At 44.7% G+C, this 25,269-nt stretch overlaps 3 protein-coding genes and 1 long non-coding RNA gene across 6 annotated transcripts; 2 read left to right on the forward strand and 2 right to left on the reverse strand.

The window, feature by feature from the left end:
• Positions 1–501: 501 nt before the first annotated feature.
• pygo2 (pygopus homolog 2 (Drosophila)) lies at positions 502–5,663 on the reverse strand. Of its 3 annotated transcripts, none has more exons than XM_086194038.1 (4): positions 5,436–5,663; positions 4,594–4,657; positions 3,949–4,001; positions 502–3,850 (listed from the first exon to the last, which is right to left on the reverse strand). In XM_086194038.1, the coding sequence occupies exons 2-4, from the start codon at positions 4,643–4,645 to the stop codon at positions 2,171–2,173; spliced, it is 1,785 nt and encodes a 594-aa protein (XP_086050164.1). In that variant the 5' UTR covers positions 4,646–4,657; positions 5,436–5,663; the 3' UTR covers positions 502–2,170. The 3 variants fall into 3 exon arrangements, with proteins under 3 accessions (XP_086050164.1, XP_086050163.1, XP_086050165.1); XM_086194037.1 differs by having other exon boundaries at positions 4,594–4,752; XM_086194039.1 differs by lacking the exon at positions 4,594–4,657.
• LOC147240675 (uncharacterized) lies at positions 4,755–10,492 on the forward strand. Its single transcript, XR_015111330.1, has 3 exons — positions 4,755–4,924; positions 10,035–10,109; positions 10,244–10,492. It is a non-coding gene; the product is annotated as an uncharacterized LOC147240675 (long non-coding RNA).
• LOC147240676 (ran-binding protein 3-like) lies at positions 6,578–9,583 on the reverse strand. Its single transcript, XM_086194190.1, has one exon. It carries the CDS (start codon positions 8,233–8,235, stop codon positions 6,976–6,978), a length of 1,260 nt encoding a protein of 419 aa, XP_086050316.1. The 5' UTR covers positions 8,236–9,583; the 3' UTR covers positions 6,578–6,975.
• A 2,729-nt stretch (positions 10,493–13,221) lies between the features above and the next one.
• On the forward strand, positions 13,222–20,599 carry LOC147240677 (SH2 domain-containing adapter protein E-like). Its single transcript, XM_086193709.1, has 6 exons — positions 13,222–14,145; positions 15,946–16,072; positions 17,457–17,693; positions 18,101–18,344; positions 19,030–19,149; positions 19,818–20,599. Exons 1-6 carry the CDS (start codon positions 13,639–13,641, stop codon positions 19,999–20,001), a joined length of 1,419 nt encoding a protein of 472 aa, XP_086049835.1. The 5' UTR covers positions 13,222–13,638; the 3' UTR covers positions 20,002–20,599.
• Positions 20,600–25,269: the final 4,670 nt, after the last annotated feature.

Here is a 25,269-nt window from a genome sequence, read left to right on the forward strand (position 1 = left end):
TGGTCTAACGAATCATGACGTTTGGGGACAGTTTTTCCCCACTGCTTTTCCTGACATTTCAGAACTGGAAGAAGTTAAAAACAACAACAACAAAAAAACTAAAAACATCTGCAGCACGGTGACAGAGCGCAATTTAGCCTCATTTCCATGTGAATGCATCTCTTTAAGGGAACTACCTAATCTGGATTAACCCCCTTTAATGTCCGGTGTTTAATTTTTCGTAATGTACTCAGTCCTGATCATGACATGTAACATACATCTGTTAAAAACCCATCTAACGTTTACGTCCAAATGTCATTTTTTAAAAAAGGTTTCGCTGTCATGTTGGATTTCAACCTTTGAGTTCAATAAGAAACCATAAATTAAAAAAAAAGAAGTTATGTTGTTCAGCTCAAAATCTAAAAATTTTGGCAAAAAGAAACAATTATTAACAATCTGTTTTAATACACTGATTTAAAAAAAACATTTAAAAAAAAAGAATAAAAACAAGACGTGGACGAGTACAAAAAAAAAAATCTGTCTTTACTTCAGAGTTCAGTACCTTTCCCTTCGCCGCCTGGTGTGAAACTCACGGGTTTCACCAGGAGGCGCCAGAGCAGAGCAAGAGCACAGCACAAATACCAGTACAAAATCAAAAAGGAACAGCTGAGATCAAGATGTAAGAAAGGCAACTCGGACATAGAGGAAAGAAAAATAAGGACAGAGAGAGAAGGAAGAGTAGTTATAAACACCTTATACCGTGACAGATGTGAAAAACGGGTCTTTCTTGCTCTTTAGTTATTTGGTCTACTTCAAGGCCTCTAGCAGCACAGAAGCCAGAGTATAAACATGAACAGATCAGTTACTGCATTGGTTCACATGCAACCCCCCCACTCCCCCCCCCCCTTTTTTTAACAATGAAAAAGGACTATGCACATCTGATATGACATTATGTCACTACTTGTTATGCCAACACCATCCAAAAGCACTGATTTCACGATTCATGTATTTGCAGAGATTTTTTTTTTTTTTTTTTAAAAAGGCTGACTTGAACGTACTGTATAAAAACGTCATTATGTATAGAACCAAGACACAAACGTTCACCTCAGTTTGTTCATTGGTTGCGGCGTGTTCACAGCTGATGGGAGTTCCAGGTACGTTTATTTTTGTTTATATTTACAATTCTTAAATCCTCTGATGTATGGATGAAAACCCAGCCTGGTCCTCCTTTGGATTAATCAGCACTGAGAACAAACAAACAAACAAACAAAAAAAATGAAACAATTACAGGGGTGAAGTGTGTGTGTGTGTGTGTTTGTGTGTGTCTGTGTACAGGTGTGGCTACTGTCAAACAACCTAACAAATTGAATTCTTTTTTTGCCCCCCCCCCCATTGATATTTCTGCTTCACAATACACTTGCTACTGAGACTTTACACAACATTATACTGATGGATTTGTTGCTTATCAAATTTTTTTTCATTTTTCTTTTTGTAATTAAAAAAAGATAAACAAATGAGGGGGAAGTGCTGGAACAAAGCGTTTTGATGACAAATAAAGCTGTGAATTATGACTAAAATCCAAGGCCCTTTAGATTTCCAGGCACTCATTATATATATCTATATAGTTTTTTCATTTTAAAGATATTTCATGTCAGTTTTAAATATGTAGCCATGATTATTTGAGAAGAAATAGACACTTTGACTGATTGAAGCAATACACTTTTAAGGGGAATAACTGAACTTCGTAGTGAATTATTCACCCGCCTAACGTGTGTGTGTGTGTGTGTGTGTGTGTGTGTGTATCTATGTGTATGTGTGCGTATTTAGGGTATCATCACACTCGTATGCATGAGTCAATCACAGTACGTCAGTGCGGGAGCGTCCATGCCAGTTAGTCACAAAGTGTGTGAGGTAGTGTGTTGGTGTCAGTGCTTTGCTGGTTGGCAGGCTAAATGTCTGAGGGACTGTCAGTTAACATTCATCATGATTGGACTCATATTAGAGGGGGATCGTTTGCCTCACTCAAAGTGCTATATATAAGCATGAATGTCAATGAGTGTGTTTCTCTGTGTCGTGGATGAGTAAAGGGCTAGTTGAGAGAAAGTTGGGCAAGTATGACACACGGGTCATTCAGTTCGATCAGAGCAAAGAATGTGTTGCATCTCCACGCTGCTACATTGTCCTCCACTCCTCAACTCTCGTTAGCTGCCACCAGCTGGCCTAATCCCTGGCGCACAAACACTGCCTGGATGTCCTTGGTCTTGATGCAGAAGTCACAGGCCCAAACAGCAGCGCTCTCCCGGGTCAGCAGCCCGTACGCTGGCTCAGTCAGGCCTGTGCAGTCACGGTGGAACCAGCGCTGGCACGATGCCTCGCACAGGATTGCGTCCTGATCATCATGCACCTCTGCCATACAGAGGCCACAAGGAAAGACCATACCAGGGCCTCCAAGCTTTCCAGGGCCAGAACCAGGCCCAGTTGATGGAGCAGAAGGGCCAGGGGGCAGGGGGGATTGGGTGTTGGGGGTGGAGGTGGCGTTAGAGGGGGGATTGGGGTTACTGCCAGGAGTATTACCTCCGTTGTTGTTGGTCATGTTGTTCTGACCTGAATTAGAGGCAGCATTCGACATGGGACCACCAGCACCTGGAGTGTTGTTCTGCTGGTTGTGAGAGGCGGAACCAGGGGCAGAATTTGGCGGGGTGGATTGCTGCTGCTGCTGGGCAGAGTTGGTGGAGTTGGCGGTGTTCGTGTTGCTTGGGGGTTGCAGCTGACTGGGTGGTGGATGCTGGGGTTGGCCTGATCCATTCAGGGGACCAGTTGGAGAGGAGTTGGGGTTAGGCTGTGGCGGTGCTGAGGGAGGCTGACCAGGTGTATTGGCATTGGGCTGCTGGACGTCAGGGTGGCCAGGGAAGTCTCCACCAGACTGTGGAGGGCCAGAGTTGGGAGGAGGACCAGGAGTGGTGTTATTAGGAGGGGGGCCATTAGGATTAAGGTTAAGCTGTTGCTGCTGCTGTTGCTGCTGCTGCTGTTGCTGAGGCCCAGGCGGTGCCCCTCCTCCCCCAAAGTTCTTTCCATCCTCATTGCCTGGTCCTGGCGGACTGGGACCAGGATAGGAGCCATCCTGTGAGGGAGGGAATTGTCCTTGAGGGGGCATACCTGGTAATCCACCCATCATGTTACCTCCAGGGCCACCACCCATCCCACTCATCATGTTCATCCCCTGACCAGGCCCCATGCCTCCCATGGGTGGCATAGGCCCGTGGGGGGGCCCTCTTGGCCCTCCACCACCAGGTAAAGGAGGGCTGTTGAATGGGTGTCCCCCCTGTCCGTGCTGCTGCTGTGGAGGAATACCAAACCGAGGGTGGGGCGGCCCTCCTCCTCCGGGACCTCCCATACCACCTGGAGACAACATGGGATTGAATCCTGACCCGGGGTGCATGGGGGGACTGAAGTTAGGCGGTATATTGAACTGAGAAGGACCACCTGGAGGGAACCCGCCCCCTCCTCCTCCTCCCCCACTGCCACCCCCACCACCTCCTGCAAAGCCAGGCATCCCTCCAAAACCTAGCTGGTGGTGAGGTCCAGCATTAGATGGAGGGCCAAAGGGTGGCCGCCGCCCAGGTTGCCCACCACCTGGTCCACCCGGGCCTCCCATGAAACCCATGCCTCCGCCCATTCTGCCTGCACCTCCATACCCACTTCCTCCTCCTGCACCTGGACTGGGAAGAAATGGAGCACCACCTGGTCCACCTGCCCCACTAGGTCGAGATGGAGGCCCAAAGTCATCATCGAATGGATTGGAGGCCACCAGGTGGTCCACCATGGGGGTGGGAGGGGGTGCAAACTCAGTCAGGTGGGAGAACCCCGCCGCCTGAATTTAAGAGGAACATACACAGAATACATGTTAGTGTCTCCGTTGTTTTAAAGCACTGCAACACACCAAGTGACCACTTAATTCACACAAGTTACCTGTGTTGTGGATTTCCTCGCCTTCTTCTTCTCCGGGCTCTTCATCTGTGAAGCTGAAATAGTCAAATACGAAGGAAAGGGGGAAATATAATATTATCCACAACACAAACAGACATCCATGCCTTCCACCAATCAAATCCAGCATGGCATTTGGATTGGCCAATAACCCTTAGTGACAGAGAGGAGCAGCTTTAGACCTAGGGCCTCTTTTTCCAAGTCCGACAGTTGAGATGGATTCAGTGATGGGACATAGACTGGCATGAGGACAAAATGCTGAACATCCAGGCGCTATCATCAAAGTTATGAAGCCTTGAATCGCATATGACCCAGGCAGACCAAATGACCCAGGCAAAAAAGGGAGAGAGACCGCAAACAGAGGCAGAAGAGGTAAGGTCAATGAGGGAGACAGGAGAAGACGAGGACATGAGAACGAGGAAACGGAGTTGAAGGTACATTGATAGCAAGATAGACATGAGCCCCGTTCACAGATCCACTCTGTGAGAAACAGCCACCACCGGAGACAATCGTGAAGTTTACATGTGGGGGAGGCGAGAAGGGATTTGCTAACAGCACCAGTGCAGCCCATTGCAGCGCAGTAATGGATGATTCCGATCTGATTGGGAGATGGGTGAAATTAATTCCTACCTTTGCTTCGTTTTCCTTGTCCCGCCAGTAGTCTCCCCGATTCGGCAGCCATTAGCTAATATGACTGTCGGTGAAGTGGCATATCACCGTTCATATGCAAGAAAAAAAGTTAAAAATGACGACGTCTTGAAGGCTTTGAGCGGCGTGGGTGGAATCAGCCTTCAGGTCATGTCAAAACGCTGAATTAGTTGTCACCACAGCAGTAACTGACACATAAGTTAGCTAAATTGTGTTATATCGCCGGCCCAGGTCTGCAAACGCTCCTTTCCAGCTGCAAATATTTCGCCGCGGTGTCTGTCACGCTGGGATTTGGTCACCAAATAAGCGTCAGGTAAACTGAGCTGCTTGACGTTACTTAACACAAGTTCGTCTCATTGCAAGGCATTTTTTCTCCTAGCTGAGTTGAACTGGTTGCTTGCTAAGTTACCAATCTTAGCAGCCAATACAAGCAAAAAAAAAAAAAAAGATCCCCCTCCCTCCTTTTTCTGAAATGATCAGTTACAGATGTGAAACGTTAGCTTAGCACTCGAGCAGCAAGCTAACGTAAGCTAGACAGGCTAACTGGCTAGCCACGTTACTTAATGTGGCTAGCTAGCAGCGCTGAGATTTCACCCAAAAGCCGTAACATTTATGATAGGTATTCGAAATTGTGATATATAGTTCTACATTAGATTCTGCAAGTGTGCATTCAGTGTAACGTATCACAGCATTTATGACAAGAAGTAACCGATCACGTCTTGAAAACTGTTGTTTACTATGCTAACATTAGCTTGCTAGCTAACGTTAGCATGCCACTGAAGATAACTAGCCATCTTGCAGACTGTCTTGGAAGCAAACTGTACCCTTTCTCCGTTGCTTGCTCTGCTGTCCTTTAAATTGAAACTCTCGGGTGTGTCATTGCCAGCAAACCGGTCCTCACACGGTGTATGCTTGTTGATCCACCATTCAACTATAATTCATTCAAAAACGCAAATTTTGCCATAATTATCATGGCCTTCTATCGCCACCGGACAAAGAGGGACAAGCTGAAGTATCGCACACGACGGAAGGTTACAACTCGTGGTATAATGGGGGTGTCCACAGGTAGCCTTCATTAATATTAAACGTATTTTTGAAACAGTACAAGTAATTAATCATACTTAATAAATCACACGTAAATAATCCTGATTTTTCAAATCCGAAAAGGAGCACAAATGTCTAGACGAGTGTTTTTACAATAAATGCTGGTAGGTTCTTACCTACCATTAGCACATATGGAGCAGCTCAGAACGGACCACTTTTCAACTATACCCTGTACAATTGCGGCAGAGCTAGTCCTTAATTAGACGCCTAATTAACAACAGTAACACCAGGCTCATGAAAAATACATCAAAAATAACCTTTATTTTCATCAAGATCCGTTTAGGTAGATCTATAAAATAAACACATACAATCACTGGGATACTTACACTTTATCTGCTGCTTCTTCTTTGCTCTGTTAAAGTACTATATTTTATTTCTATATTTTAGGCTTTGATACAGCAAATGCTTCATTATTCTAAAAAAAACAACAACCTAACAGTCGTGTTCTAGTCACTTTTGCCTGCCCAAGCTCACTAAGCTTTAACAGAGATTAGCTGAAATCTATATCCATCTGTCTATCTGTAGATAGATATAGATGTGTGTTTATGTATAGATATCTACATACATATATAGATAGATATAGATGTGTGTTTATGTATAAGATATCTACATTCATATATAGATAGATATAGATGTGTTTATGTATAGATATCCACATACATACATAGATATCTATAGATAGATATAAAGTATAAATTCCTTAAGCTTCCACTTGATGATTTTACATAGCATGCAGCAATACAGCAGATTTATCACATGAAGGAAGTTTAATGATACAGTCATCTTAATAACCAGACAAACAAGAGCGCCATAATGAGCTGCCTGCTTCATCTTACCTTCAGTCGGCCTTCTGGACAGAGTAGCAACCACACATAAAAGCAATAAAAACACCTTATTGGGATAGGAGAGGGTTAATTCTGCTCTTTACTGGACTAACAGAAAGGTAATAAAGGTAAACCTCTGTGTGTGTGTCTTTATTCTCTATAACATCGGACAATAGGAAAATCACACTGCTAAAACAAATGCAACACAATAAGCAGAAGTTTTATTGTTCCATTCTTTATTTGAACAACAGTAGATGTAGCCCAGCCCAGCACACAGAACAGGGGGATTTTTTTCCTGGAGCCCATCCTCTCATGTCTGGAGGTCCATGTTGGTCAGGGATGTCGGTGGAGATGCCATTAGAAGCTTCGTAGCAGGCTGTCCTCATGTCCTCCTGAATCCAGCCTGGGCCTGAGTGGAGAAGTTCTGCATGTCTTTTTACCACTCAACCTCAGGGTCATAATCGGAGTCCTCCTTAGCAGTGGCAGCGAGGGTGTAGATACGGTGCTGTAACCCTGAAGCCAGCTGCTCCACATCGTGAGGAACACCAGATACCAGGAAGACCTTGACCTCCTGGTCCTCTGCGTCCATGGCAGTAATCCTGACTCTCTTGGTGCCGTCCTTGTCCACCTTCATCTGGGGCCAAAGGGTGGTGTTCAACATCCACCCCCACAGGCTGCCATTGGCCCTGATCACCAGGCGGGACTGCTTTGTTCCACCTGTCCCCACCAGGTCATTTAGCCTCAGGGACCCTGGGCCTTTGTCCACCCACGACTGACCTGACTTATTGAAGACAAACAATTTGCACTGCATCTGCAAAATGTTGTCTTCTGATTCCTCTCCAGTTTGAACAGCGACCTCTTCTAGAGTGCTGGACTTCTGGGCCGTTGACTCTGTGAATGCTGTTGCAGACTCCAACAGAGTGGTTGTGGAAGCAGGGGCAGCTGGAACCTCTGTCTCAGCTTCACTGGAGGACTTGGTGAAACTCTGCCAGCTCCCAGATTTCGCCCAACCATCGGAACTGCTTGTTGTCAGCTGGTTGTGTGCAGAGAGGTACTGCACAAAATAGTTGGTGCTCTCTGGAGGCACACTGTCATCCGTTGATTCCTGTGTAGATTTTTCATCCATCTTGACTCTGTCTTCTATATCCTTGCCGAATACAAAAGAGTCATTGGTCTCCGTCTCTTTTCGGCTTCCGTCTGGGTCACCTCTTGAATTACCGTCCTGAGCAGGGGCAGCTGAAACCTCTGTCTCACCTTCACTGGAGGACTTCCAGTTAGTGAGACTCTGCCAGTCGCCAGACGTTGTCCAACCGCAGGAACTGCTTCCATTAAAGTCATTGTTGGCAGAGAGGTACTGCATGCAGTAGTTGCTGCATGGCACGCTGTCATCGGTTGACTCCTCTGTGCTGTGATCATCCTGCTTGGCTCGGTCTTTGATATTCTGACCGAACACAAACGACTGCTTGGTCTCCTCTACGTTTGGAGCTCCATCTTGGTCACCACTAGAGTTATTGTCCTCATGGTCACCATCGGTTTGAGTGGCTGTGCACTCGGTGTTGTCGCAGGAGGAAGTTCGAGGTGCCATCTTGATCACTGAAGAGCGGACAACACTGCAGCCCTGCTCCGTCCGTGTCTGACGGTTGCTTTGGGTGGCTGTGCACTCGGTGTCGTCGCAGGAAGAAGTTCGAGGCGCCATCTTGATCACTGAAGAGAGGACAACACTGCAGCCCTGCTCCGTCCGTGTCTAACGGTTGCTTTGGGTGGCTGTGCGCCAGTGTCGTCGCAGGAAGAATTTCAAGGTGCCATCTTGATCACTGAAGAGAGGACAACACTGCAGCCCTGCTCCGTTCGTGTCTGACGGTTGCTTTGGGTGGCTGTGCGCCAGTGTCATCGCAGGAGGAAGTTCGAGGTGCCATCTTGATCACTGAAGAGCGGACAACACTGCAGCCCTGCTCCGTCCGTGTCTGACGGTTGCTTTGGGTGGCTGTGCGCCGGTGTCGTCGCAGGAAGAAGTTCGAGGTGCCATCTTAATAACTGAAGAGCGGACAACACTGCAGCCCTGCTCCGTCCGTGTCTGACGGTTGCTTTGGGTGGCTGTGCGCCGGTGTCGTCGCAGGAAGAAGTTCGAGGTGCCATCTTAATAACTGAAGAGCGGACAACACTGCAGCCCTGCTCCGTCCGTGTCTGACGGTTGCTTTGGGTGGCTGTGCGCCGGTGTCGTCGCAGGAAGAAGTTCGAGGTGCCATCTTGATCACTGAAGAGCGGACAACACTGCAGCCCTGCTCCGTCCGTGTCTGACGGTTGCTTTGGGTGGCTGTGCGCCGGTGTCGTCGCAGGAAGAATTTCAAGGTGCCATCTTGATCACTGAAGAGCGGACAACACTGCAGCCCTGCTCCGTCCGTGTCTGACGGTTGCTTTGGGTGGCTGTGCGCCCGGTGTCGTCTCAGGAAGAAGTTCGAGGTGCCATCTTGATCACTGAAGGACGGACAACACTGCAGCCCTGCTCCGTCCGTGTCTGACGGTTGCTTTGGATGGCTGTGCGCCCGGTGTCATCGCAGGAAGAAGTTCGAGGTGCCATCTTGATCACTGAAGGACGGACAACACCGCAGACCTGCACCATCCCTGTCTTGACAAGGCCAGAACCCTCACTTGGAGCCTGGCAGACACTTGGAGGCACTGACACACAGTAAGGGAGAGGGTATGAGGAGTGCCTCGCTCTTTTAAGTGGAGGTGTATGAGTGTCCTCATCGGAGTCTTCTGACTCATCCCTCTTCCTTCTCCTGGCCAAAGTCCGATGTTCAGTCTCCTCGTTACACCAGTGATCGCCAGGCTCGGATGACTGGAAGTTACACCAGGGCAGGAATAGTGTGGTCCTCACTCTTTTTGCAGGGGGGTAAAATGTTCCCTCGTCTTCTGAATCCTCAGAATCCTCTCTTGGTCTTTTTCTGACCACAGTTTGAACAAAGGTTCCCCTCTCCATGTTACTGTCACACAGGTTCTGTCTTGGTTTGCAGAAATCCTGTTTTAAATGCTGCTTTGGTGTCTGATGACTTCGTGTGTTCATACTCTGGTGGAGCCGAGTTTCTTTATATGTTTGTAATTCACCCTTTAGATCAAACAGATGGTTAACATGAAACCACAGACATGGTAGACAGAACTCTGACACCAACTGAGCTCAGAACTCAGAATTTTGAGATCAGAGTCAAAGATGGAGGTCAGAACTTTGATGTCAAAGTCAGAGAGGCCCCAGTGTGGACACACACACACACACACACACACACACACACACACACACACACACACACACACACACACACACACACACACACACACACACACACACACAAATTGATGTTCCTCTGACTTTATCTTCTGCATACCAATTATTTAAAAGGCCTCGCTGGAGTAGAAGCAAATGCTAATATTTTCATGTTGTAGGGAACAGAAAGTTGTGATTAGAATCTGATCTATTTTTCCCTTGACCCCTCTTTTTAGTACAGACACCTGAGCATGTGACGCTGGACTGCACTCACGCTGTTCACCAACGTCGTATTTGCTGTTACATCAAAGGTGAGAACAAGCGTAAAAGGTTCAGATTTCACAATAAAGTTTATTTTTTAATTAACAGATGCATGTGAGTGATGCAAGCGAGAACGTTTCTATGCATAGAATCGTTAATAATCCACACATCCTTCATCTGACAGACAAACACAGGTGAGTCCTGGGTGGTAACGCTTCACGTCCACTCAGCAGACATCAGCATGTTACTCGACGCACAGTTAAGACACAGCAGGCAACAGCGGCGAGACGCGTGATTCAAGATGGCACATGGACAGCAAATCAAGAGGCAGGATGTTGGACAACCTGAAGGACCGGCTATCCACATTCCCTTCTTGCTGCAGAAAAAATGACTTCAAAACCAGAGAAGGTTCAGTGGTTGTCATTACTGGGGGTCCAACTGAAGTATGTCAATCATATACTTAGTCCGACTGCTCCTCAAGAGCCTTTTGATGTCAGTCAACTGATGGGAATTGGAGAGAAAAGATTCCCAGGAGCGACTGAATTACTTCAGTTCTGTTGGGCAGTGAAAGATGTCTCAATCACTCAGTACATCTCAGAGAGATGGTTTATTTTTTATTTTTGTTCTGAATTAACAATCAAGCTATGATACCTGATTGGTTCTGCTAACAGAAAAATCCTCTGTATGATGAAATATGTGATGTACTTACTACCTGAGTACTCCTGAGTACTCATGTATGAATCGTCCACATAAAAATGATAGATGCTTTATCACTCCAGCCTGCATCTCCTCAACACGCCAATGATGAAACGGCACAGTCAAGGGGTTTCTAAAACAAGTCTCCAGGAACACGGACAGTCCTTCCAAGTGCAGCTATGACGCAAAGATCCAGGATTCAACAATCATCATCAGTCTGTATTATACAGAAATGTTTCCTTCTACACAGATACATTATTAATATTAATGATAAATATTCATTTCTACAAATATTGGACCATTAAAGACAGTACTTGGTATATGACAGTTTTTTTTTAGTGGGTGAAGTAAAGCAAGATGGAAGCTTTTAACCTGACGCTCTGTCATGAACCAGGATTGTAGCACTGTGTTGCCCTGACATGCGTCTATACAACAGGCTGCCACTCATCTGACGACAGTATAGCAGCTGTTACTGTCTTCTTTGTGTCAGGTTTGGGGGTTGTGGATGGTGTGGGAGACCCAAATGCAGACAATTTTGGGCGGTGCACAAAAGAGGTTTATTGATGATGACGGGGAAACTTGAGACTGGACGACTGGAGACGGGGAGACTTGACGACTGGAGACGGGGAGACTTGTCGACTGGAGACGGGGCGTGAGGCTGGAGACGGGGCATGAGGCTGGAGACTTGACCGGTGACTGACGAACTTATGATAGACCATGAACGTGATTATACAAGACAGACACAGACACAGACACAGACATTTCCTGAAAATAAAAAATCTTCAGAATTTAAAGGAGCACTGCAACCGTTTTTGGAGAAATATCTGCCATCCTTCTCAGAGACAGACAAGGATATCAATAGACCTGTACCCTTTTCACACTGAAAAACGCTTGTCAACGCTGGTTTTTGGACCCACGTTTGCTCGGCATTTCAAGCTTCCAGAAGAACCGGGTCATAACTCCCGCTGTGACATAAACGTGCGACACAGAGAGGTAAACAAACGACAACGTGGACGTCGGCGAGTTGAATGTTAGCGTTGTCATTGCGTGCATTGCAATGTTGTCTCTTTTGCAAAGCATACAAACTCGGTGCAGATTGGAAAATGTCCGAGCGCTAATGCAGTGAAGAAGGATGGAGTTTTTGGTGAGTCTGGAAGGGAGCTGAAGAAGCCACAGGCAAAGTCTGACAGGCAGCAAAGTGAGAAAATCAGGATGCGACAGAAAGGTCGTGTGAAACCTGAGACGACACAGTTTGTCTTTTTCACACTGCAGGCAAACCGAGCCGCAAAACACCCGGGTCGGTTGGCGAGTTGGTCGACATGGGTCGAAATGTCAACACGACCCTTTCAGAGTGCCGAAAAAAATTATCCCGCGTCTTCTGAATCCTCAGACATAGTTTCATATTGTAGGGCACTGGTTCTCAAATGGGGGTACGTGGACGTACTCCAGGGGGTACGTGAACCTTTACAAAAATATACTATATATATTTTTAAAAAAGCAGTCATCCTAATAATAATTAAGTCTTGAGAAATAATTATATTAGAAAAAGTTTGATCAAATACAAATGTATGTTCATACACTGAATTTTATATTCAGTATTCAATTTTAATATCCTTAAAAAAAAATGGACTCTCCCAAAACCAAGTTAGTTTGACCCACTGATCCAGCATCACTCTCCAATAACCTGCCGTTGCCATGATGACGCACTGTAACGATGGAGATGTGGCTTAAAGCGCAGCAGCAATGCGGCGGCAAATGCAGAGAAACTAGTGAAAAAAGAAGGTGAAACCTGAGCTGACGAAGTACCGGAAGTAGGCACCCAAGGCACTGTGTTGTTGTTGGTTTTTTTGCGGGGAGCAACGCTAGCAAATCATTGCTATTAGTTGTTTAACTTGAATAAATCAGACACTGATGGCACACCACTGTACCTCTTTATTTTCTGCCAAAAATGTTTTGCGCGTGTCAGGGGGTACTTGTCCAAAAAATATTTTAAGGGGGGTTCATCACTGAAAAAAGTTTGAGAACCACTGCTTTAACTGATAGCCTACATAGATTTTAATGCATCTTCCTCCCTGCAGTCACTTTTTGGGGGCACATTTGAAACAATTTCCTCTTACTTTCCCACTTATTCGAAAGATATATCTTTTTTAGAGTTCATATTCACAATAAAAGATTTATTTGAAATGATTTAGACAGAAAATACTATTATTGCATAGTTACAGAATAACAAGCTAAATATGAAAATGCTACTTACACATATCACAATTATGCTTGTTCCAGCACATCAAAGTACTGGATTATAGCTCAATGGGATATAATTGTGTTGAGTTAAAACAAGAAACTCCAGCTCATAAAATGGTTATTCTATTATACAATTAAAAGCTTATCACCGCCCACCCGGTCGTGCCTCCCCCCCTCTGAACTTCAAACACCCCTCCCTTTACACTACAGGCGCAGTCAAGAGCGTCATCACGACTGGAGAGACCAACCAAGCCATCCTGGAAATGGGACCACAAATAAGAAGCTTGAAAAACTTTGCCTTCTTTCGGATCTACCCACTCCAACGGCACCTCTTCACCCAGAGGGAATGAGATGTCTGACGCTCTTAGCAAGGGTCCATTTTGCCAAACAGTTTATGAATCTGACAGATGGTAGGAATCAGCTGTTTACTCATCTTTGACTTTTAAAAAGGCATTTATGACATACTTTAATGTGAGGTGTGGAGACCAGTCTTCAAAGGCCTTCTCCTGGAATAAAGCAGCGGAAGTCTTTTGTTAGAGAGGCAGTGATTTCTAAAGGTGCGTCTCTGGGGCCCCGCTGGTGTATGGCGCTGAAAGGTGTCCGAGCAAGCAGAGGACTTTATTGGTTTCCCTCCCAGTTACCATGGCAAGGTGGTTCAAGGAGTTCCCCATCAATCTGAAGAATGGTACCGACAGAATACGCTCAGCTTCCGAATCAGGCTCTCAACCTAGAGCTAATAAAGCCGGACTGGTGGCCAGCATCGGTACCAAAACCACCGTCTCCAAAACGGGGCAACGCAAAAACTCTTCCTCTGACAGCCCAGGCGGCGGCGGAGGAGTTGGATCTCTTCTCCCAGGGAGAAACCGAAAGAACTCGGCCATTGAGCTAAGCAGAAGTGGTTCCCCGAAGGATGGGAAAGTCTGGGACAGCCTCCTGTCTGGGAAAAGTCGCAAGAACTCCAAAGTGGAGTCGGTGTTTGAAGAGCAGCACAAACCTGTGAAAAGCTCCGTGTCTGCCAACGCGTACATCAACCGGTTGATCAGGGTGGACAAACAGGACAAGAGTCCCAACTTTAACAGCGGTAACATCACCAGTTCAGTGGTACCAGGACCAGAAGCAGAGAAACCGGCTCAGTGCAAAACAGAAACAGTGAGTTTGTGTCAGTGGCAAAGTTTTTAAACTTAGAAAATTATTTTTGTTCACTTGTACACAAAATCGTTATGGAAACAGTTTGCTGTGATATTTGATTATAACAGTTGAAGAAAAACACTGTCATGTAAATGAAGTGGTTTTGTTACTTCGAGTCACAATACAGCAGGGCAGGTACATGGTGGAAAGTAACTCAGTACTTTCTGATCTTTATCCGACAGCTAAAATTAAACGAAAACATAACTTTTTTATTGTAAAACTTTTAATAGAATATGATGCTTGAAGTGACTGATTTACCTCAAACAACACTTTAGATACAAATACAACACTACAATACTGCCACTCAGATATAGTAGTATCAATACTGTAGATAATTCGAATATAGCTGCAGCTTCAGCATGAAGAGTGTCATTTTCATACTTTATTTTTGGAATTCATACTAGTATATTTTATGCTGTTCTACTTTTGCACATTCACTCATGAGTTTTACTTTTGATAATCTGAATGTGTCAGTCTATGACAAGTGACTCCTTTTTCCTAGTATTTGTCAAACCACATTTTTACCTGTTTGTGGGATGTAAAATTAAGACTAGCATAGTTTGTGGCACCTCCAGCAAAAGCAACGTGTGGTATCACTGGTAGCAAGAGTATAATCCAAAGCTTGAAAATGGATATTATTGTTTCTGTCTCTCCCTCCTCTTTGTCCCTGCCATCCATTGTTCCCACTCCTCCCTGTATGTCTTTCTATCTCCTCTTCCTCTCCGTTCCTCGTCCTCACACCCACCTTCCCCGCCATGAATACAAAGCTGCGGTCAGACATGGGGCCCTCTGCCGTCCTCTCCTGTCTGTACTGTGGTTCCCCTTCACCTCATCCCCGTCTTTCACTACATTCAGGCCCCCTGGTGAAGGCTATCATGTTTTAAAAAGCATGGTGTCATTTGACACTCCGGCGCAAACCCAGGTCCCCTCCAGCTGGGCTTTGAAACAAAAAAAAAAAAAATGAAGACAGGTAGAGAAGTGAGGGAGGGGGATAGTGGAGGGATGACGAGAAAAAAAGAGATAAAAGAGGAGGAATAAAATGGGAGTTTTATGTTTCAAAAACAGAGCAGAGCTCAGATTTATGTCCGCGGATGCTTCTGAATTTGAGTTATTTTCTTTAACTGTCAGTCATGATTTAACCTCATCATTTCCAAAGGATAAAGAATATAAAGTTATTTCGACATGATGAATGTGTAAGAGTGCTGCGTGTGTCTCGTGGTCTACACTGCGATGAAATCGAGTGTTTTTAAGTTTGTCAAACATCTGCTTCTTCATCCAAACATCACCCAATTCCAAAAAAAAGTCTTTGGCCGCGGATCGCTTCTGGACCTGACCGCAACTTTTCTTTTTTCCCACTTTACAGCCTGCTATTGTCTCCAAGACACAGTGGCTTGTAAAATAAACAAAGAATTATACGACCCTGATAAGATGACATGACAGTCAGGCTCGACTGGTGAGGTGGGAAGAGTTGCTGTTAACAGATTCTTCAGATGAGCTTGAAGGCGTAGAAAAGAAAAACATCAACCCATCTGACTTAATGAAGCATTTCTTGGGTTGAAAAGATTATGAATGAGTTTGTTTTTGTGCCTTTCATAAAATGTTGACTTGAATACAAATTCCTATTCGCCGTGGTCCAAAAAGACAATGAAAAATATGGACTACACAATGCTGTAGAAGCACTAATGAAATATTCTCTTTTTTTCTCGGTCTTTACATGATGTCGAGAGGCATTAACAAAGCCGTGTCCTCCTGTGTTCGCAGGTGATCATCCTGGAGGATTATGCCGACCCCTTCGATGCTCAGAAGACCAGAGAGCAAAGGGAGGCAGAGAGAGTTGGAGAGAACGACGGTTACATGGAGCCTTATGATGCTCAGCAGATGATTACCGGTAAGAACTCATGCTGTGATAGCGTCAGGTTTTATGGTAAAAGCCGTCAACTTCCAGTTAACGCCGGTGACAATCCCCACACCTGCTTTTTACTAAGGTGTGAAAGACGGGATTCACATTTCTGGTATTGCCAAGCTGAACGAGATTTGTTCCCCTAGTGCTCTCTGTACCCCATGGGGTTGCCACAGCAACTGTGCTGCGTTCGGACAATGGGTGCAGTTTCCTGTCCCTGCTTCCTCTTTCCTGTCTCTGTTTCCTGGTACTATTCACCAAAAAGGAAGTTGGACCTCTTTTCTCGGATGCTGCTCTGCGTAACCCCCCTATATGGACCTGCCGAGCCATTTATCAAAACTTCCCAGCTTCCAGGAAGACTGGTGGTCCATCGTCCAATCACATGTTTTCTCTCGACCTTTCATTCCATCATTCCATTGTTTTAACTCTAAGGGTTACACAATAGCCTGCCATGAATGTGAAAATGTTTTATTGTAGCCCTCTCCAGTAGAATTCTACTTCAATCTGTGCTTGTGCCACTTCCAGGCCTCCTCAGAACAGTTTGCAGAGGATGTGATGATGTGACTGAGTCAATGGACAAGGCTTAATCATACTTAGGAAGTAAGCAAGAAGATGATGTCACTGCGACTCACCAGAGGAGGCAGCACTTTTAGCACGAATACTCGATAAATATAAGTCACTGCATTAAAATCTTTAGCAGCAGTGAAACATTGTGTGACTCTGGACTGTAACTCGGTGCATTGCAATGTCCCTGATTTGCATTGGAGTGTTTTCATTGTCATCCACCTTTATTTTCGTATTCACCAATTTAAACATGCTTTGAGCAGCCAACACGATGGAATCAAAGAGCGAGAAAGAGTGAAATCCTGGAATAAGAGTGAATCTCAGACTGTGTAAAAGAACTGCTCTGACCTTTCCAGATCTGAGTAGTGATTTCATTATCTAAAAATAGAAGAATTGCATCACTGTTTCATAATCTCAATAATGTTTTTTTTTTTTGTTGTTGAAAATATTAGATAGTAGTGGATATTTCAGGGGCAGCATGGCTCAGAGGTAGAGTGGCCATCTCGCAACTGAAGGGTTGCTGGTTCGATCCTCACTTCCCCCGGAGACCGTTTCGAAGTATCCTTGAGCAAGATACTGAACACCTAATTGCACCTGAAGCCCCTGCGACGGACTGGTGACCCGCCCAGGGTGAACCCCGCCTCTCGCCCAATGTCAGCTGGGATAGGCTCCAGCCCCCCCGATAGTGGATGTTTCAGTTGCCTTTCAGATGATTTTATTATGATGCTGCGGTCTTGTAAAAAGAAGTTTTCTGCCTCTGGTATTTATCATTTATTAATCTTTTACTCTCTTCTTTCCTGTCTGTAAGAGATCCGACGTCGGGGATCCAAAGATTTGCTGAAAGTGTGTCTAATGATGGAGGGTAGTGAGGTCACAGTGGATGGCGGTCAGTCTACACCTGCACAGATTTACGATGTCCCGTACGAGGGAGGCGGAGAGAGTGACAAGGCAGTCGTCACTCGGCCAGAGCTGGACCTCCGTCCCTCCGTTGAGTATGAGCTTCCCTGGGAGTGGAAGAAGGAGCAGATCGTTAAGACTCTGTCAGGTACATCTCCTCAGCTGTCAGGGATCTTTGGGATATGGTTTAACTTGAAAAATGGTATATTATGTTCAGGCCTTTCACTGAAGAAAAGTTATAAAAGTTCAGTCCGAGTCTGTGCTTTTTAAAATAAATAGAAGTGAAAATACCACTGATTTGAGCCAGCTCTTATTGGCTGTGACTCTGCTGATCAACTCACCATGATGTGCCTCTGCATCGGATCAGTGAGGCGAACATGCGCCTGCATTCACATTTCTACTTTTATATGCTGCACAGACCAGCAGAATACTGAAAAACATCTTGCATGAAACATCAAAGCGCAGTCTTCTTATACTATATTTACTGGAATATTCGGCTCCCAGTTGTTTCTCAACATAAACCCTTATCTTCTCTCGCCACTCTTCATCCCGCAGCACACTTTGACAGCCCCGAACGCCCAGCCAAGGATGAGACGCCTCATCTCACTCTCGCTAGACAGCCGCAACATCAAGCGGCGCAGCATCAACACATGAGGCAGAAAAGTTGGACCCAGAAGATCCTGAGGTCCTCAACTCAGACCCTGGTATCTTCCACCACCGCCGCCGCCTCCACCACCGGGAGCAGCCCTGAGAGTGAGACCCGCTGGGTTGACCCCACTCTGCCCCTGGAGAAACAGAGGTAGGGAGGTGGAAGTAGGTTAAATGTGGAACTGTGGCAAACCAAAAATGATGAAAATAACAGAATCCCTCATACATCTGGAAGTCAGAGGGATTTTTGAATGTTTTCGGTTACGTGCCTGACATAAGGTGTATAGCACAAGTTTAAGGTCATTTAAAGTTTTCCTCTGTGACATTAAAAACATCAGCAAATACCGCACTTGTGGATTTCAAAGCTATGAGTCTTAAATGCTTTAATTGCTAAAAAGTGGCTGAACGAGAGCGCAGAGGTTGTTGTGGCATTAAAATCCAAAAAAAGAAGCTGCAGTGTCGCATAACGATAGTTTTGACCTTTAACATTTTTTTTTACACTTTAAATCATTTAAGTGGAGATTATTTGTCGAACAAAACGTGTGAGTCGTTTGTTAGTTAAGGAGCTTATTGCTATTGTAAATCCGACATAGAAATCCTGCTTGGTTTTGGTGGAGTTAATTCATGCTAACTTCCTGCTGGTCTACAAAAACACATCATCCCTGCTGCACTGTGGGGGGAAATCCAAAGTTATCAGTACGTACACTCACTTTGAATGATTGTTTCTCTCTCTCTCTCTTGCTCTTCTTTCAACATACTCCCTGATTTTTACTACACATGGGGTTGTGTTTAAACTGAGGCTCTGTCCCCCCCCCCCCCCCCCACTCATGTCATAGCTGGTACCATGGCTGTGTGACTCGCCAGGAGGCAGAGTTTCAGCTGCAGTCCTGTAAAGAGGCCAGCTTCCTGGTGAGGAACAGCGAATCAGACAACAGCAAGTACTCCATCGCCCTCAAGTGAGTGTAGTATGAAAGTGCACCTGTCTCGAGTTGATCAAATACTGTAATACAGGACCGATACAGATTGTAAACTATATTTGCTTCTCTTTCAACAGATGAAAGCCAACGATACACGTTTGTACTGCTAACGTCATGTTCTGTTACCTCATTTTGATAATATTACAACATATTAAATCACCTTTACCATCCTGCTGCCTTTTGAACACACACCAGTGCATCAAATATGTATTAATCCACTGCTGAAAATAACCTCCAACAAATGCTAAAATAAATACTGTTTACTCCTGTAAAGTTTGCTGCAGCACCACAGGGCCCCGCTGTCCTCAGACATTATTTAGTCGATCAAAAGAATGAATTTGCGTGGTCATGAATTTTACAAGGGTTTATGTTTTCGGTGGGAGTTGTCTGTGAATAAGCTTGAATGAATGAGATGGTCACAGTTGTTGAGTAACTGAAAGACAAATTACATTTCTTTGGTGCAGTATTACTTTAATGCATTAATCATCTGTTTCTAATGCTAAAAATAAGACTCATGTACAGTGCTAATTAAATCTTTGGCCTGTTCTTTCATGCTAATAAGCTTCTGGTAGGAAAAGTGGAAATAGATCTTTGGCTAGCGGCTAAACTGTTAATTCTCGTCTCTTTTTGTTGTCTCTGTGTGGTAGAACCAGTCAAGGCTGCGTTCACATCATTGTCGCTCAGACCAAAGAAAATGGCTACACCCTGGATCAGAGCAGCTGTGTGTTCCCCAGCATCCCAGAGGTGGTGCACCACTACTGCACCCAGCGGCTGCCTTTCAACGGTGCCGAACACATGACCCTGCTGCACCCAGTGCCTCGCATCCATTAGACCCCCCCCGCCCCCCCCCCCCCCCCCAATCTCCAGCTCACTTGGGTATACTGCATAAAAACAATATTGGGCCGGCATGGACAAAAAGCTTCTGGTCAGTGAAGCTTAACGGGTACTTCGATCGCTACGTCCTTTCCAGTCAGTTTTGTATTTGATGTGTGTATTTGATCATTTTTTATGTCATCATTTGAAAGATTTAGCAGCTCACTTCACGTCTGGAGGCTCTGGGTCTTCCGACTTTGATGTGCAGCTCATGCAAAACATCCAGGCTGCTGTTTTGCATGAGAACATGAGGAGGAGAAGCAATGCAAATGAGACGGCACTTTTATTGAATAAATGTGACTTGGAGTTGCATGGAGACAGAACTCGTATACGTAGATGTGATTTAAAAAAAAAAAATTTAATCAACTGCTGTTTTTGTTACTAAGTGAACTTTACGCTTGAGACCAAAAGTGAAACTCCTGCTGTCTTGGGCCCTCTGGTGGATGTGCTGTTACACTGCACCATGTTGCCAACAAAGAATTTTCTTCTTTTCGTCATAGTTGGCAAAAAAAAAAGAAAAGAAAAGAAAAGAAAAAAGAATACGCATGTAATTCCACCTATAAAGATAAAATATGAACAAAGGGGAGTTATTTTATCTTTATGCCTGCAGCAGATTTCTAATTTACGCTTTTGTCCTTTATTAGTTTCACCCCCCGGACTTAAACTGTGAAGTAGGGAGATGTTTCCACTGTGTTATCTGGACTGTGAAGACTGAGTGATTCATTCTGATGCAATGTGCTGGAAGGGCTAATGGCTTTACAATAGCTTTTCAGGACAAGAGCCGGACGTTACGTTACAATTCTTAATTCCAGCTCAGCAGCTTCATTTACTACAGTCTGTGAGATAAACCTGCAACTTATTACAATTTATCCTAAGGAAGCGGTAAATTAATATCGTCTGTCAAACTTTTATAGGTCTACAATGTGCAAGAACTTAATGACAAATACTGAGCTAATGGAAACCAGCATGTCCACTTTGTCTCTTTGACCTGTCCTGTGGCTGAGAGCTGAATGTCCTCTGGTGCTATGATATGGAGCCAAATTGAGACATGCAAATCATATTATATTCCCTGTGTGTATTCCAAATGTAACTCAAATATCTGAGATGATGCCTGAGCTCTGAACGAGATCCTATGCTGGGAATCTTGCCTGATCTTAGCCTCCAGGCCGATAATCAAGTATAGTATAATTAAGGTTAAATGTGTCTTACGTCTCTGGAGGCCTGCCATCGACGTGTCTCTTCAAGAGTTTAAATGAAGCAAGTTTGTAGTTATTGGCACATCCCTTTAAGTTACTAGAGGGGACACACCTGTTATAATTTGTTGTTTTTTTTGCCTTTTGATTTGTGGAGACCCGTTGTTCAGACGTTGTACAACAGATTATAATAAAAGGTCCTGAATCTCAATGCTGGAGATCCCCTGTGACTTTTCTCTCTGATCCCTATAAATCAACAACACAAACAACAAAATGCGAGGGTGTTTGTGTTGAGGATGTGTGTCCCGGGAGGGGATGATCAAAGCATCCCTGAAGAAGCAGCCTCCTTACAAGATGCTGGAATGACTGAATGAGGACATATTTGAGCATAATGAATCTTTAAATGCGAGTTCGGTAATTTGTCTGCGAGTTAGTTCTCTATTGCTAAAAGTGTGGGGGGGGGGGGGGGGGGGTTGATGGTTATCTCAGGGTAGTGGGGAAAGGTCTGGAGGGGAGATTAGGTTTAAGCCCGGATCAAGTTGGGGACAAACAGCTTACATACCTGCAGTGAGCACCCCAGCTGACTTGAGCAGATCGAAGTTAAATGCAGCACCGAAACAGACAAAGAGTAAGAGTAGTATCATTACACCCATGTCAAGGACACTTAATGTGAGCCATTGACACCATCCCTCTCTCCTTTTCTTACATACTGTTAGCTCCTCTCTTTTACCTTTCTCACCCTGTCTGTGTCATCCGAGGCTGATATCTGTCTCTCACGGAGGACACAGCTCGGACACTTGTTGGTGCTTAAATTCACGAGAGGAAATTTCCTCCCTCCAAAACCAGATAAAACTGCTTTGCGTTTTTTGTGCGTTTGCCCCATTTTGTTTGAGTCAGAGGACTTATGAGACATTTTTCTGTGCCAAATTCTTGTAAATAATATGTATCTTAACTCCTCCTGGCAATGTGGTGCAGCCATGAGGTCTCACCGCGGACTTCTATCAAGATGGATTTCATGAACCTGAGAAAAGCAGGCCTTCTCAACTTCTACCTATTAAAGCGAGAGAGAGAGAGAGAGAGAGAGAGAGAGAGAGAGAGAAGGCTACACCTGGAGAGGAACTAATCATCAGACGTTATATGATATATATGATATGATATATGATAGATGAGACAGAGCTACCTATGCTACCCGAATCCACCTCACTCTCACGCAATGGTTGCCCTTTTCAGGCACCACAGCCTGACGTGATGGCTACCTGACTACCTGATGGATGCTTGATATCTGCTCCATCTGCTCTGCTGGTAACCAAAGTCCTCCCGCTGCTCTTATCAGTTGCTTCTGGCTCGATGCCAGCGACATGCCCCGGCTTTGTGTTGCTCATGTTCTCCTCACACAGGCAGCGCTCGCCCTCTGGTTTGAATTGGCTCAGGTGTGTTTTCAGACACTATTTGAAGAATATCCCCAGGCCATGTTTGTCTCCGTATGGTTGAAAATGTCACATGACCGACAAATAACTTCTTCTGAGCATGAAAGACATCTGTGTCATTGTGGTTTATTAACAAATACACCTCAGCTTACATAGCTCTATACACTGTATATTACAAAAATTGCCCACAAAAAGTGGTAGAACAGGTTCTCCAGCAAGCGGAGGATTACCGGTTCAATTCTCAGCTTCTCTATGATGCTTGCAGCATAGGTGAATCAGAGACTTACGTTGAAGAGAAAAAGAGATGAGAAAAAAGCAAAAACACATAAATGGTTATTGGAAGATGTGCAGAAAGATCATTAAGACATTTGTGAGCCAGAATTGTCAAACCCAGAAAGAAGAATGGACAGACACGAAGCCCACTCATGTACAGAAACACTTGACACACGTGAGAGGACCTGAACATCATAAGTAACACTTATAGTAAACCTAATTCTGTATATATCCATACAACAATGGAATTAAGTAAAAATTTCAGATCCTACAGTAGAATTTAAATATTTCCAGTTGATACTGCGTCATACTTCCGCTCTACTACCTTTATTTATTCAGCAGGAGTGCCCTGATAACATTCACACACACCTGGAAGCTGCTCAGTATGGGCGATGGGTTAAGGGCCTTGCTCAAGGGTACCTCCACGGCATCTTGAAGTTTAAGATTTTGAACAGTAAAACACATGTATGAATCAATCGAAATGATGAGTTTTGGTTTGTGACTCCGACCGGAAGTTGGCTCTCCTTTTAAATGTCTGTGAGCTTTTAGTAACTCCCCCAAAGACACCATTTTATCTCTTGATTTCTTAGACTTTTGAAAAAAGAATTTGAGGCCACAACGTTTACATCTAATGTCATTTCTTTTCATTTTTCTATGGCATCTTTACTTCAATAATAGAGCTAAATACTTCATCCACTACTCCATACTGTTTAGCTATCTGACAGCACTGTGTTCCCCTTTGCCTGGTAAATAATTTGCCTTTTTTTGGCCGATGCACCTGCAGCGAGGAAACTCAGTGTTTGGCTTCGGTGGAGCTGTCACAGACAAATGTTGAACTTATCCATTATTGTCAGAGTGTTTTATTCTATTGTCATCCTCCTTTAGAAAACAGTTGAGTTATTGTTCCTCTGGAATTAGAAACAGGTAACCGAGGCTGATAACTGCCAAACCAGGTTGTTTGTTTGCCTTCAGGGTACAACAGGGTTAACAGACACAGACACCGGATGGAGTTGTTTACCTCTCTGCAGGCAGTACATGTCGAGCTCGAAGATTCAAACCATCCAATCAGAGGAAGCCCGATGGGAACCAAGTGGGTTTCGGAATGAAAGCAGAGAGGTTGACCCCGCCCATGAACACAGTTGACCTGGAGTCAGTTTACTAATATTGCTGAAGGTTCGAAGAATAGTTGGTTTATCTGATCAAGGAAAAGAAGCGGAGACGAGGAATCAGTGATTCAGATGCTCTGCATTTCCTCCTCTGTCATATTCTAAAACTGACGAGTGGCTGTAAAAGCTAAAGAGGTTGAGGAGACATGATTTACTGATTCGTGTTTGTGTGTGTGTGTGAGAGTGAATGAGTGTGTGTGTGTGAGAGAGAGAGAGAGAGAGACATTGAGGGACAGTAAGTGTGCTCACGGTCACAGCAACTTGAACATTCCTCTGTGATTATAGCAGCACTTTCCAAGTTACATTCTTGACTGCTGTACTCCATAAATTGGATTCACTCCCTGCATTTACTGCCTTTCCTCCATTCACAAACACACAAAAAGACACACATATACGCACACAGACACCCTTTATCTCCCCTCTCTCTCTCCCTCTCTTTAGTTGTCTCTCTTTTTGTCCTTCTCTCCTCTCTGTGTCTCTCTTTTGAAGAAGTTTTCCATACGGATCCAAGTCAAACATCTGGGTCAGCTTATATGTAGCCTAGTGGAACAAGACTTGCAGGATACTGTTGGCAGGATGTGAGCTGGAGCAGTTTACTCTGTGGGAATCCCCAATACACACACACACACACACACACACACACACACACACGCACGCACACACACACACACACACACACACACACACACACACACACACACACACAGTGTTTGCTGACATTGTTTCTCTGCTCCGTTCAACTTGATTTCCATGTGCAGCAATTCATGCCTGACATGTCCGTGAATATTTGCGTTGTATGAGGGATTTTTAAAACCAAACAGATGACTCTCGATAGTTGGTTAAATGCCACGTTTAATATTCTGAAGAATGCACGGGCCATTACCAAAAAGAAAAAAAGATTACAAAATAGGTGCAAGAAAGGGGAAAAAAATCACATTCTATTGCTCAACACTGAATACATACATTAATATGATGAACTGTAACTTAATATGTGTTCACAACTTATTCATGTGCAAGAAATGCTCAAACATCCCGCTGTGCATCCTTTAAACTTCCTTCTTTCCAGTGTCATTTTCAGAAGAAGAAGAAAAAATCAAAACTTTGGAACAGTTATGAAGTCACACACTGTTTTATGAAGACAGTGCAAAGAGCTCTGGAAGTGATGTG

Source organism: Aulostomus chinensis, chromosome 22 (genome assembly GCF_037954235.1).
Source record: "Aulostomus chinensis isolate RoL2024-O1b breed Wild chromosome 22, RoL_Achi_v1.0, whole genome shotgun sequence".
NCBI classification, from domain to species: Eukaryota; Metazoa; Chordata; class Actinopteri; order Syngnathiformes; family Aulostomidae; genus Aulostomus; species Aulostomus chinensis.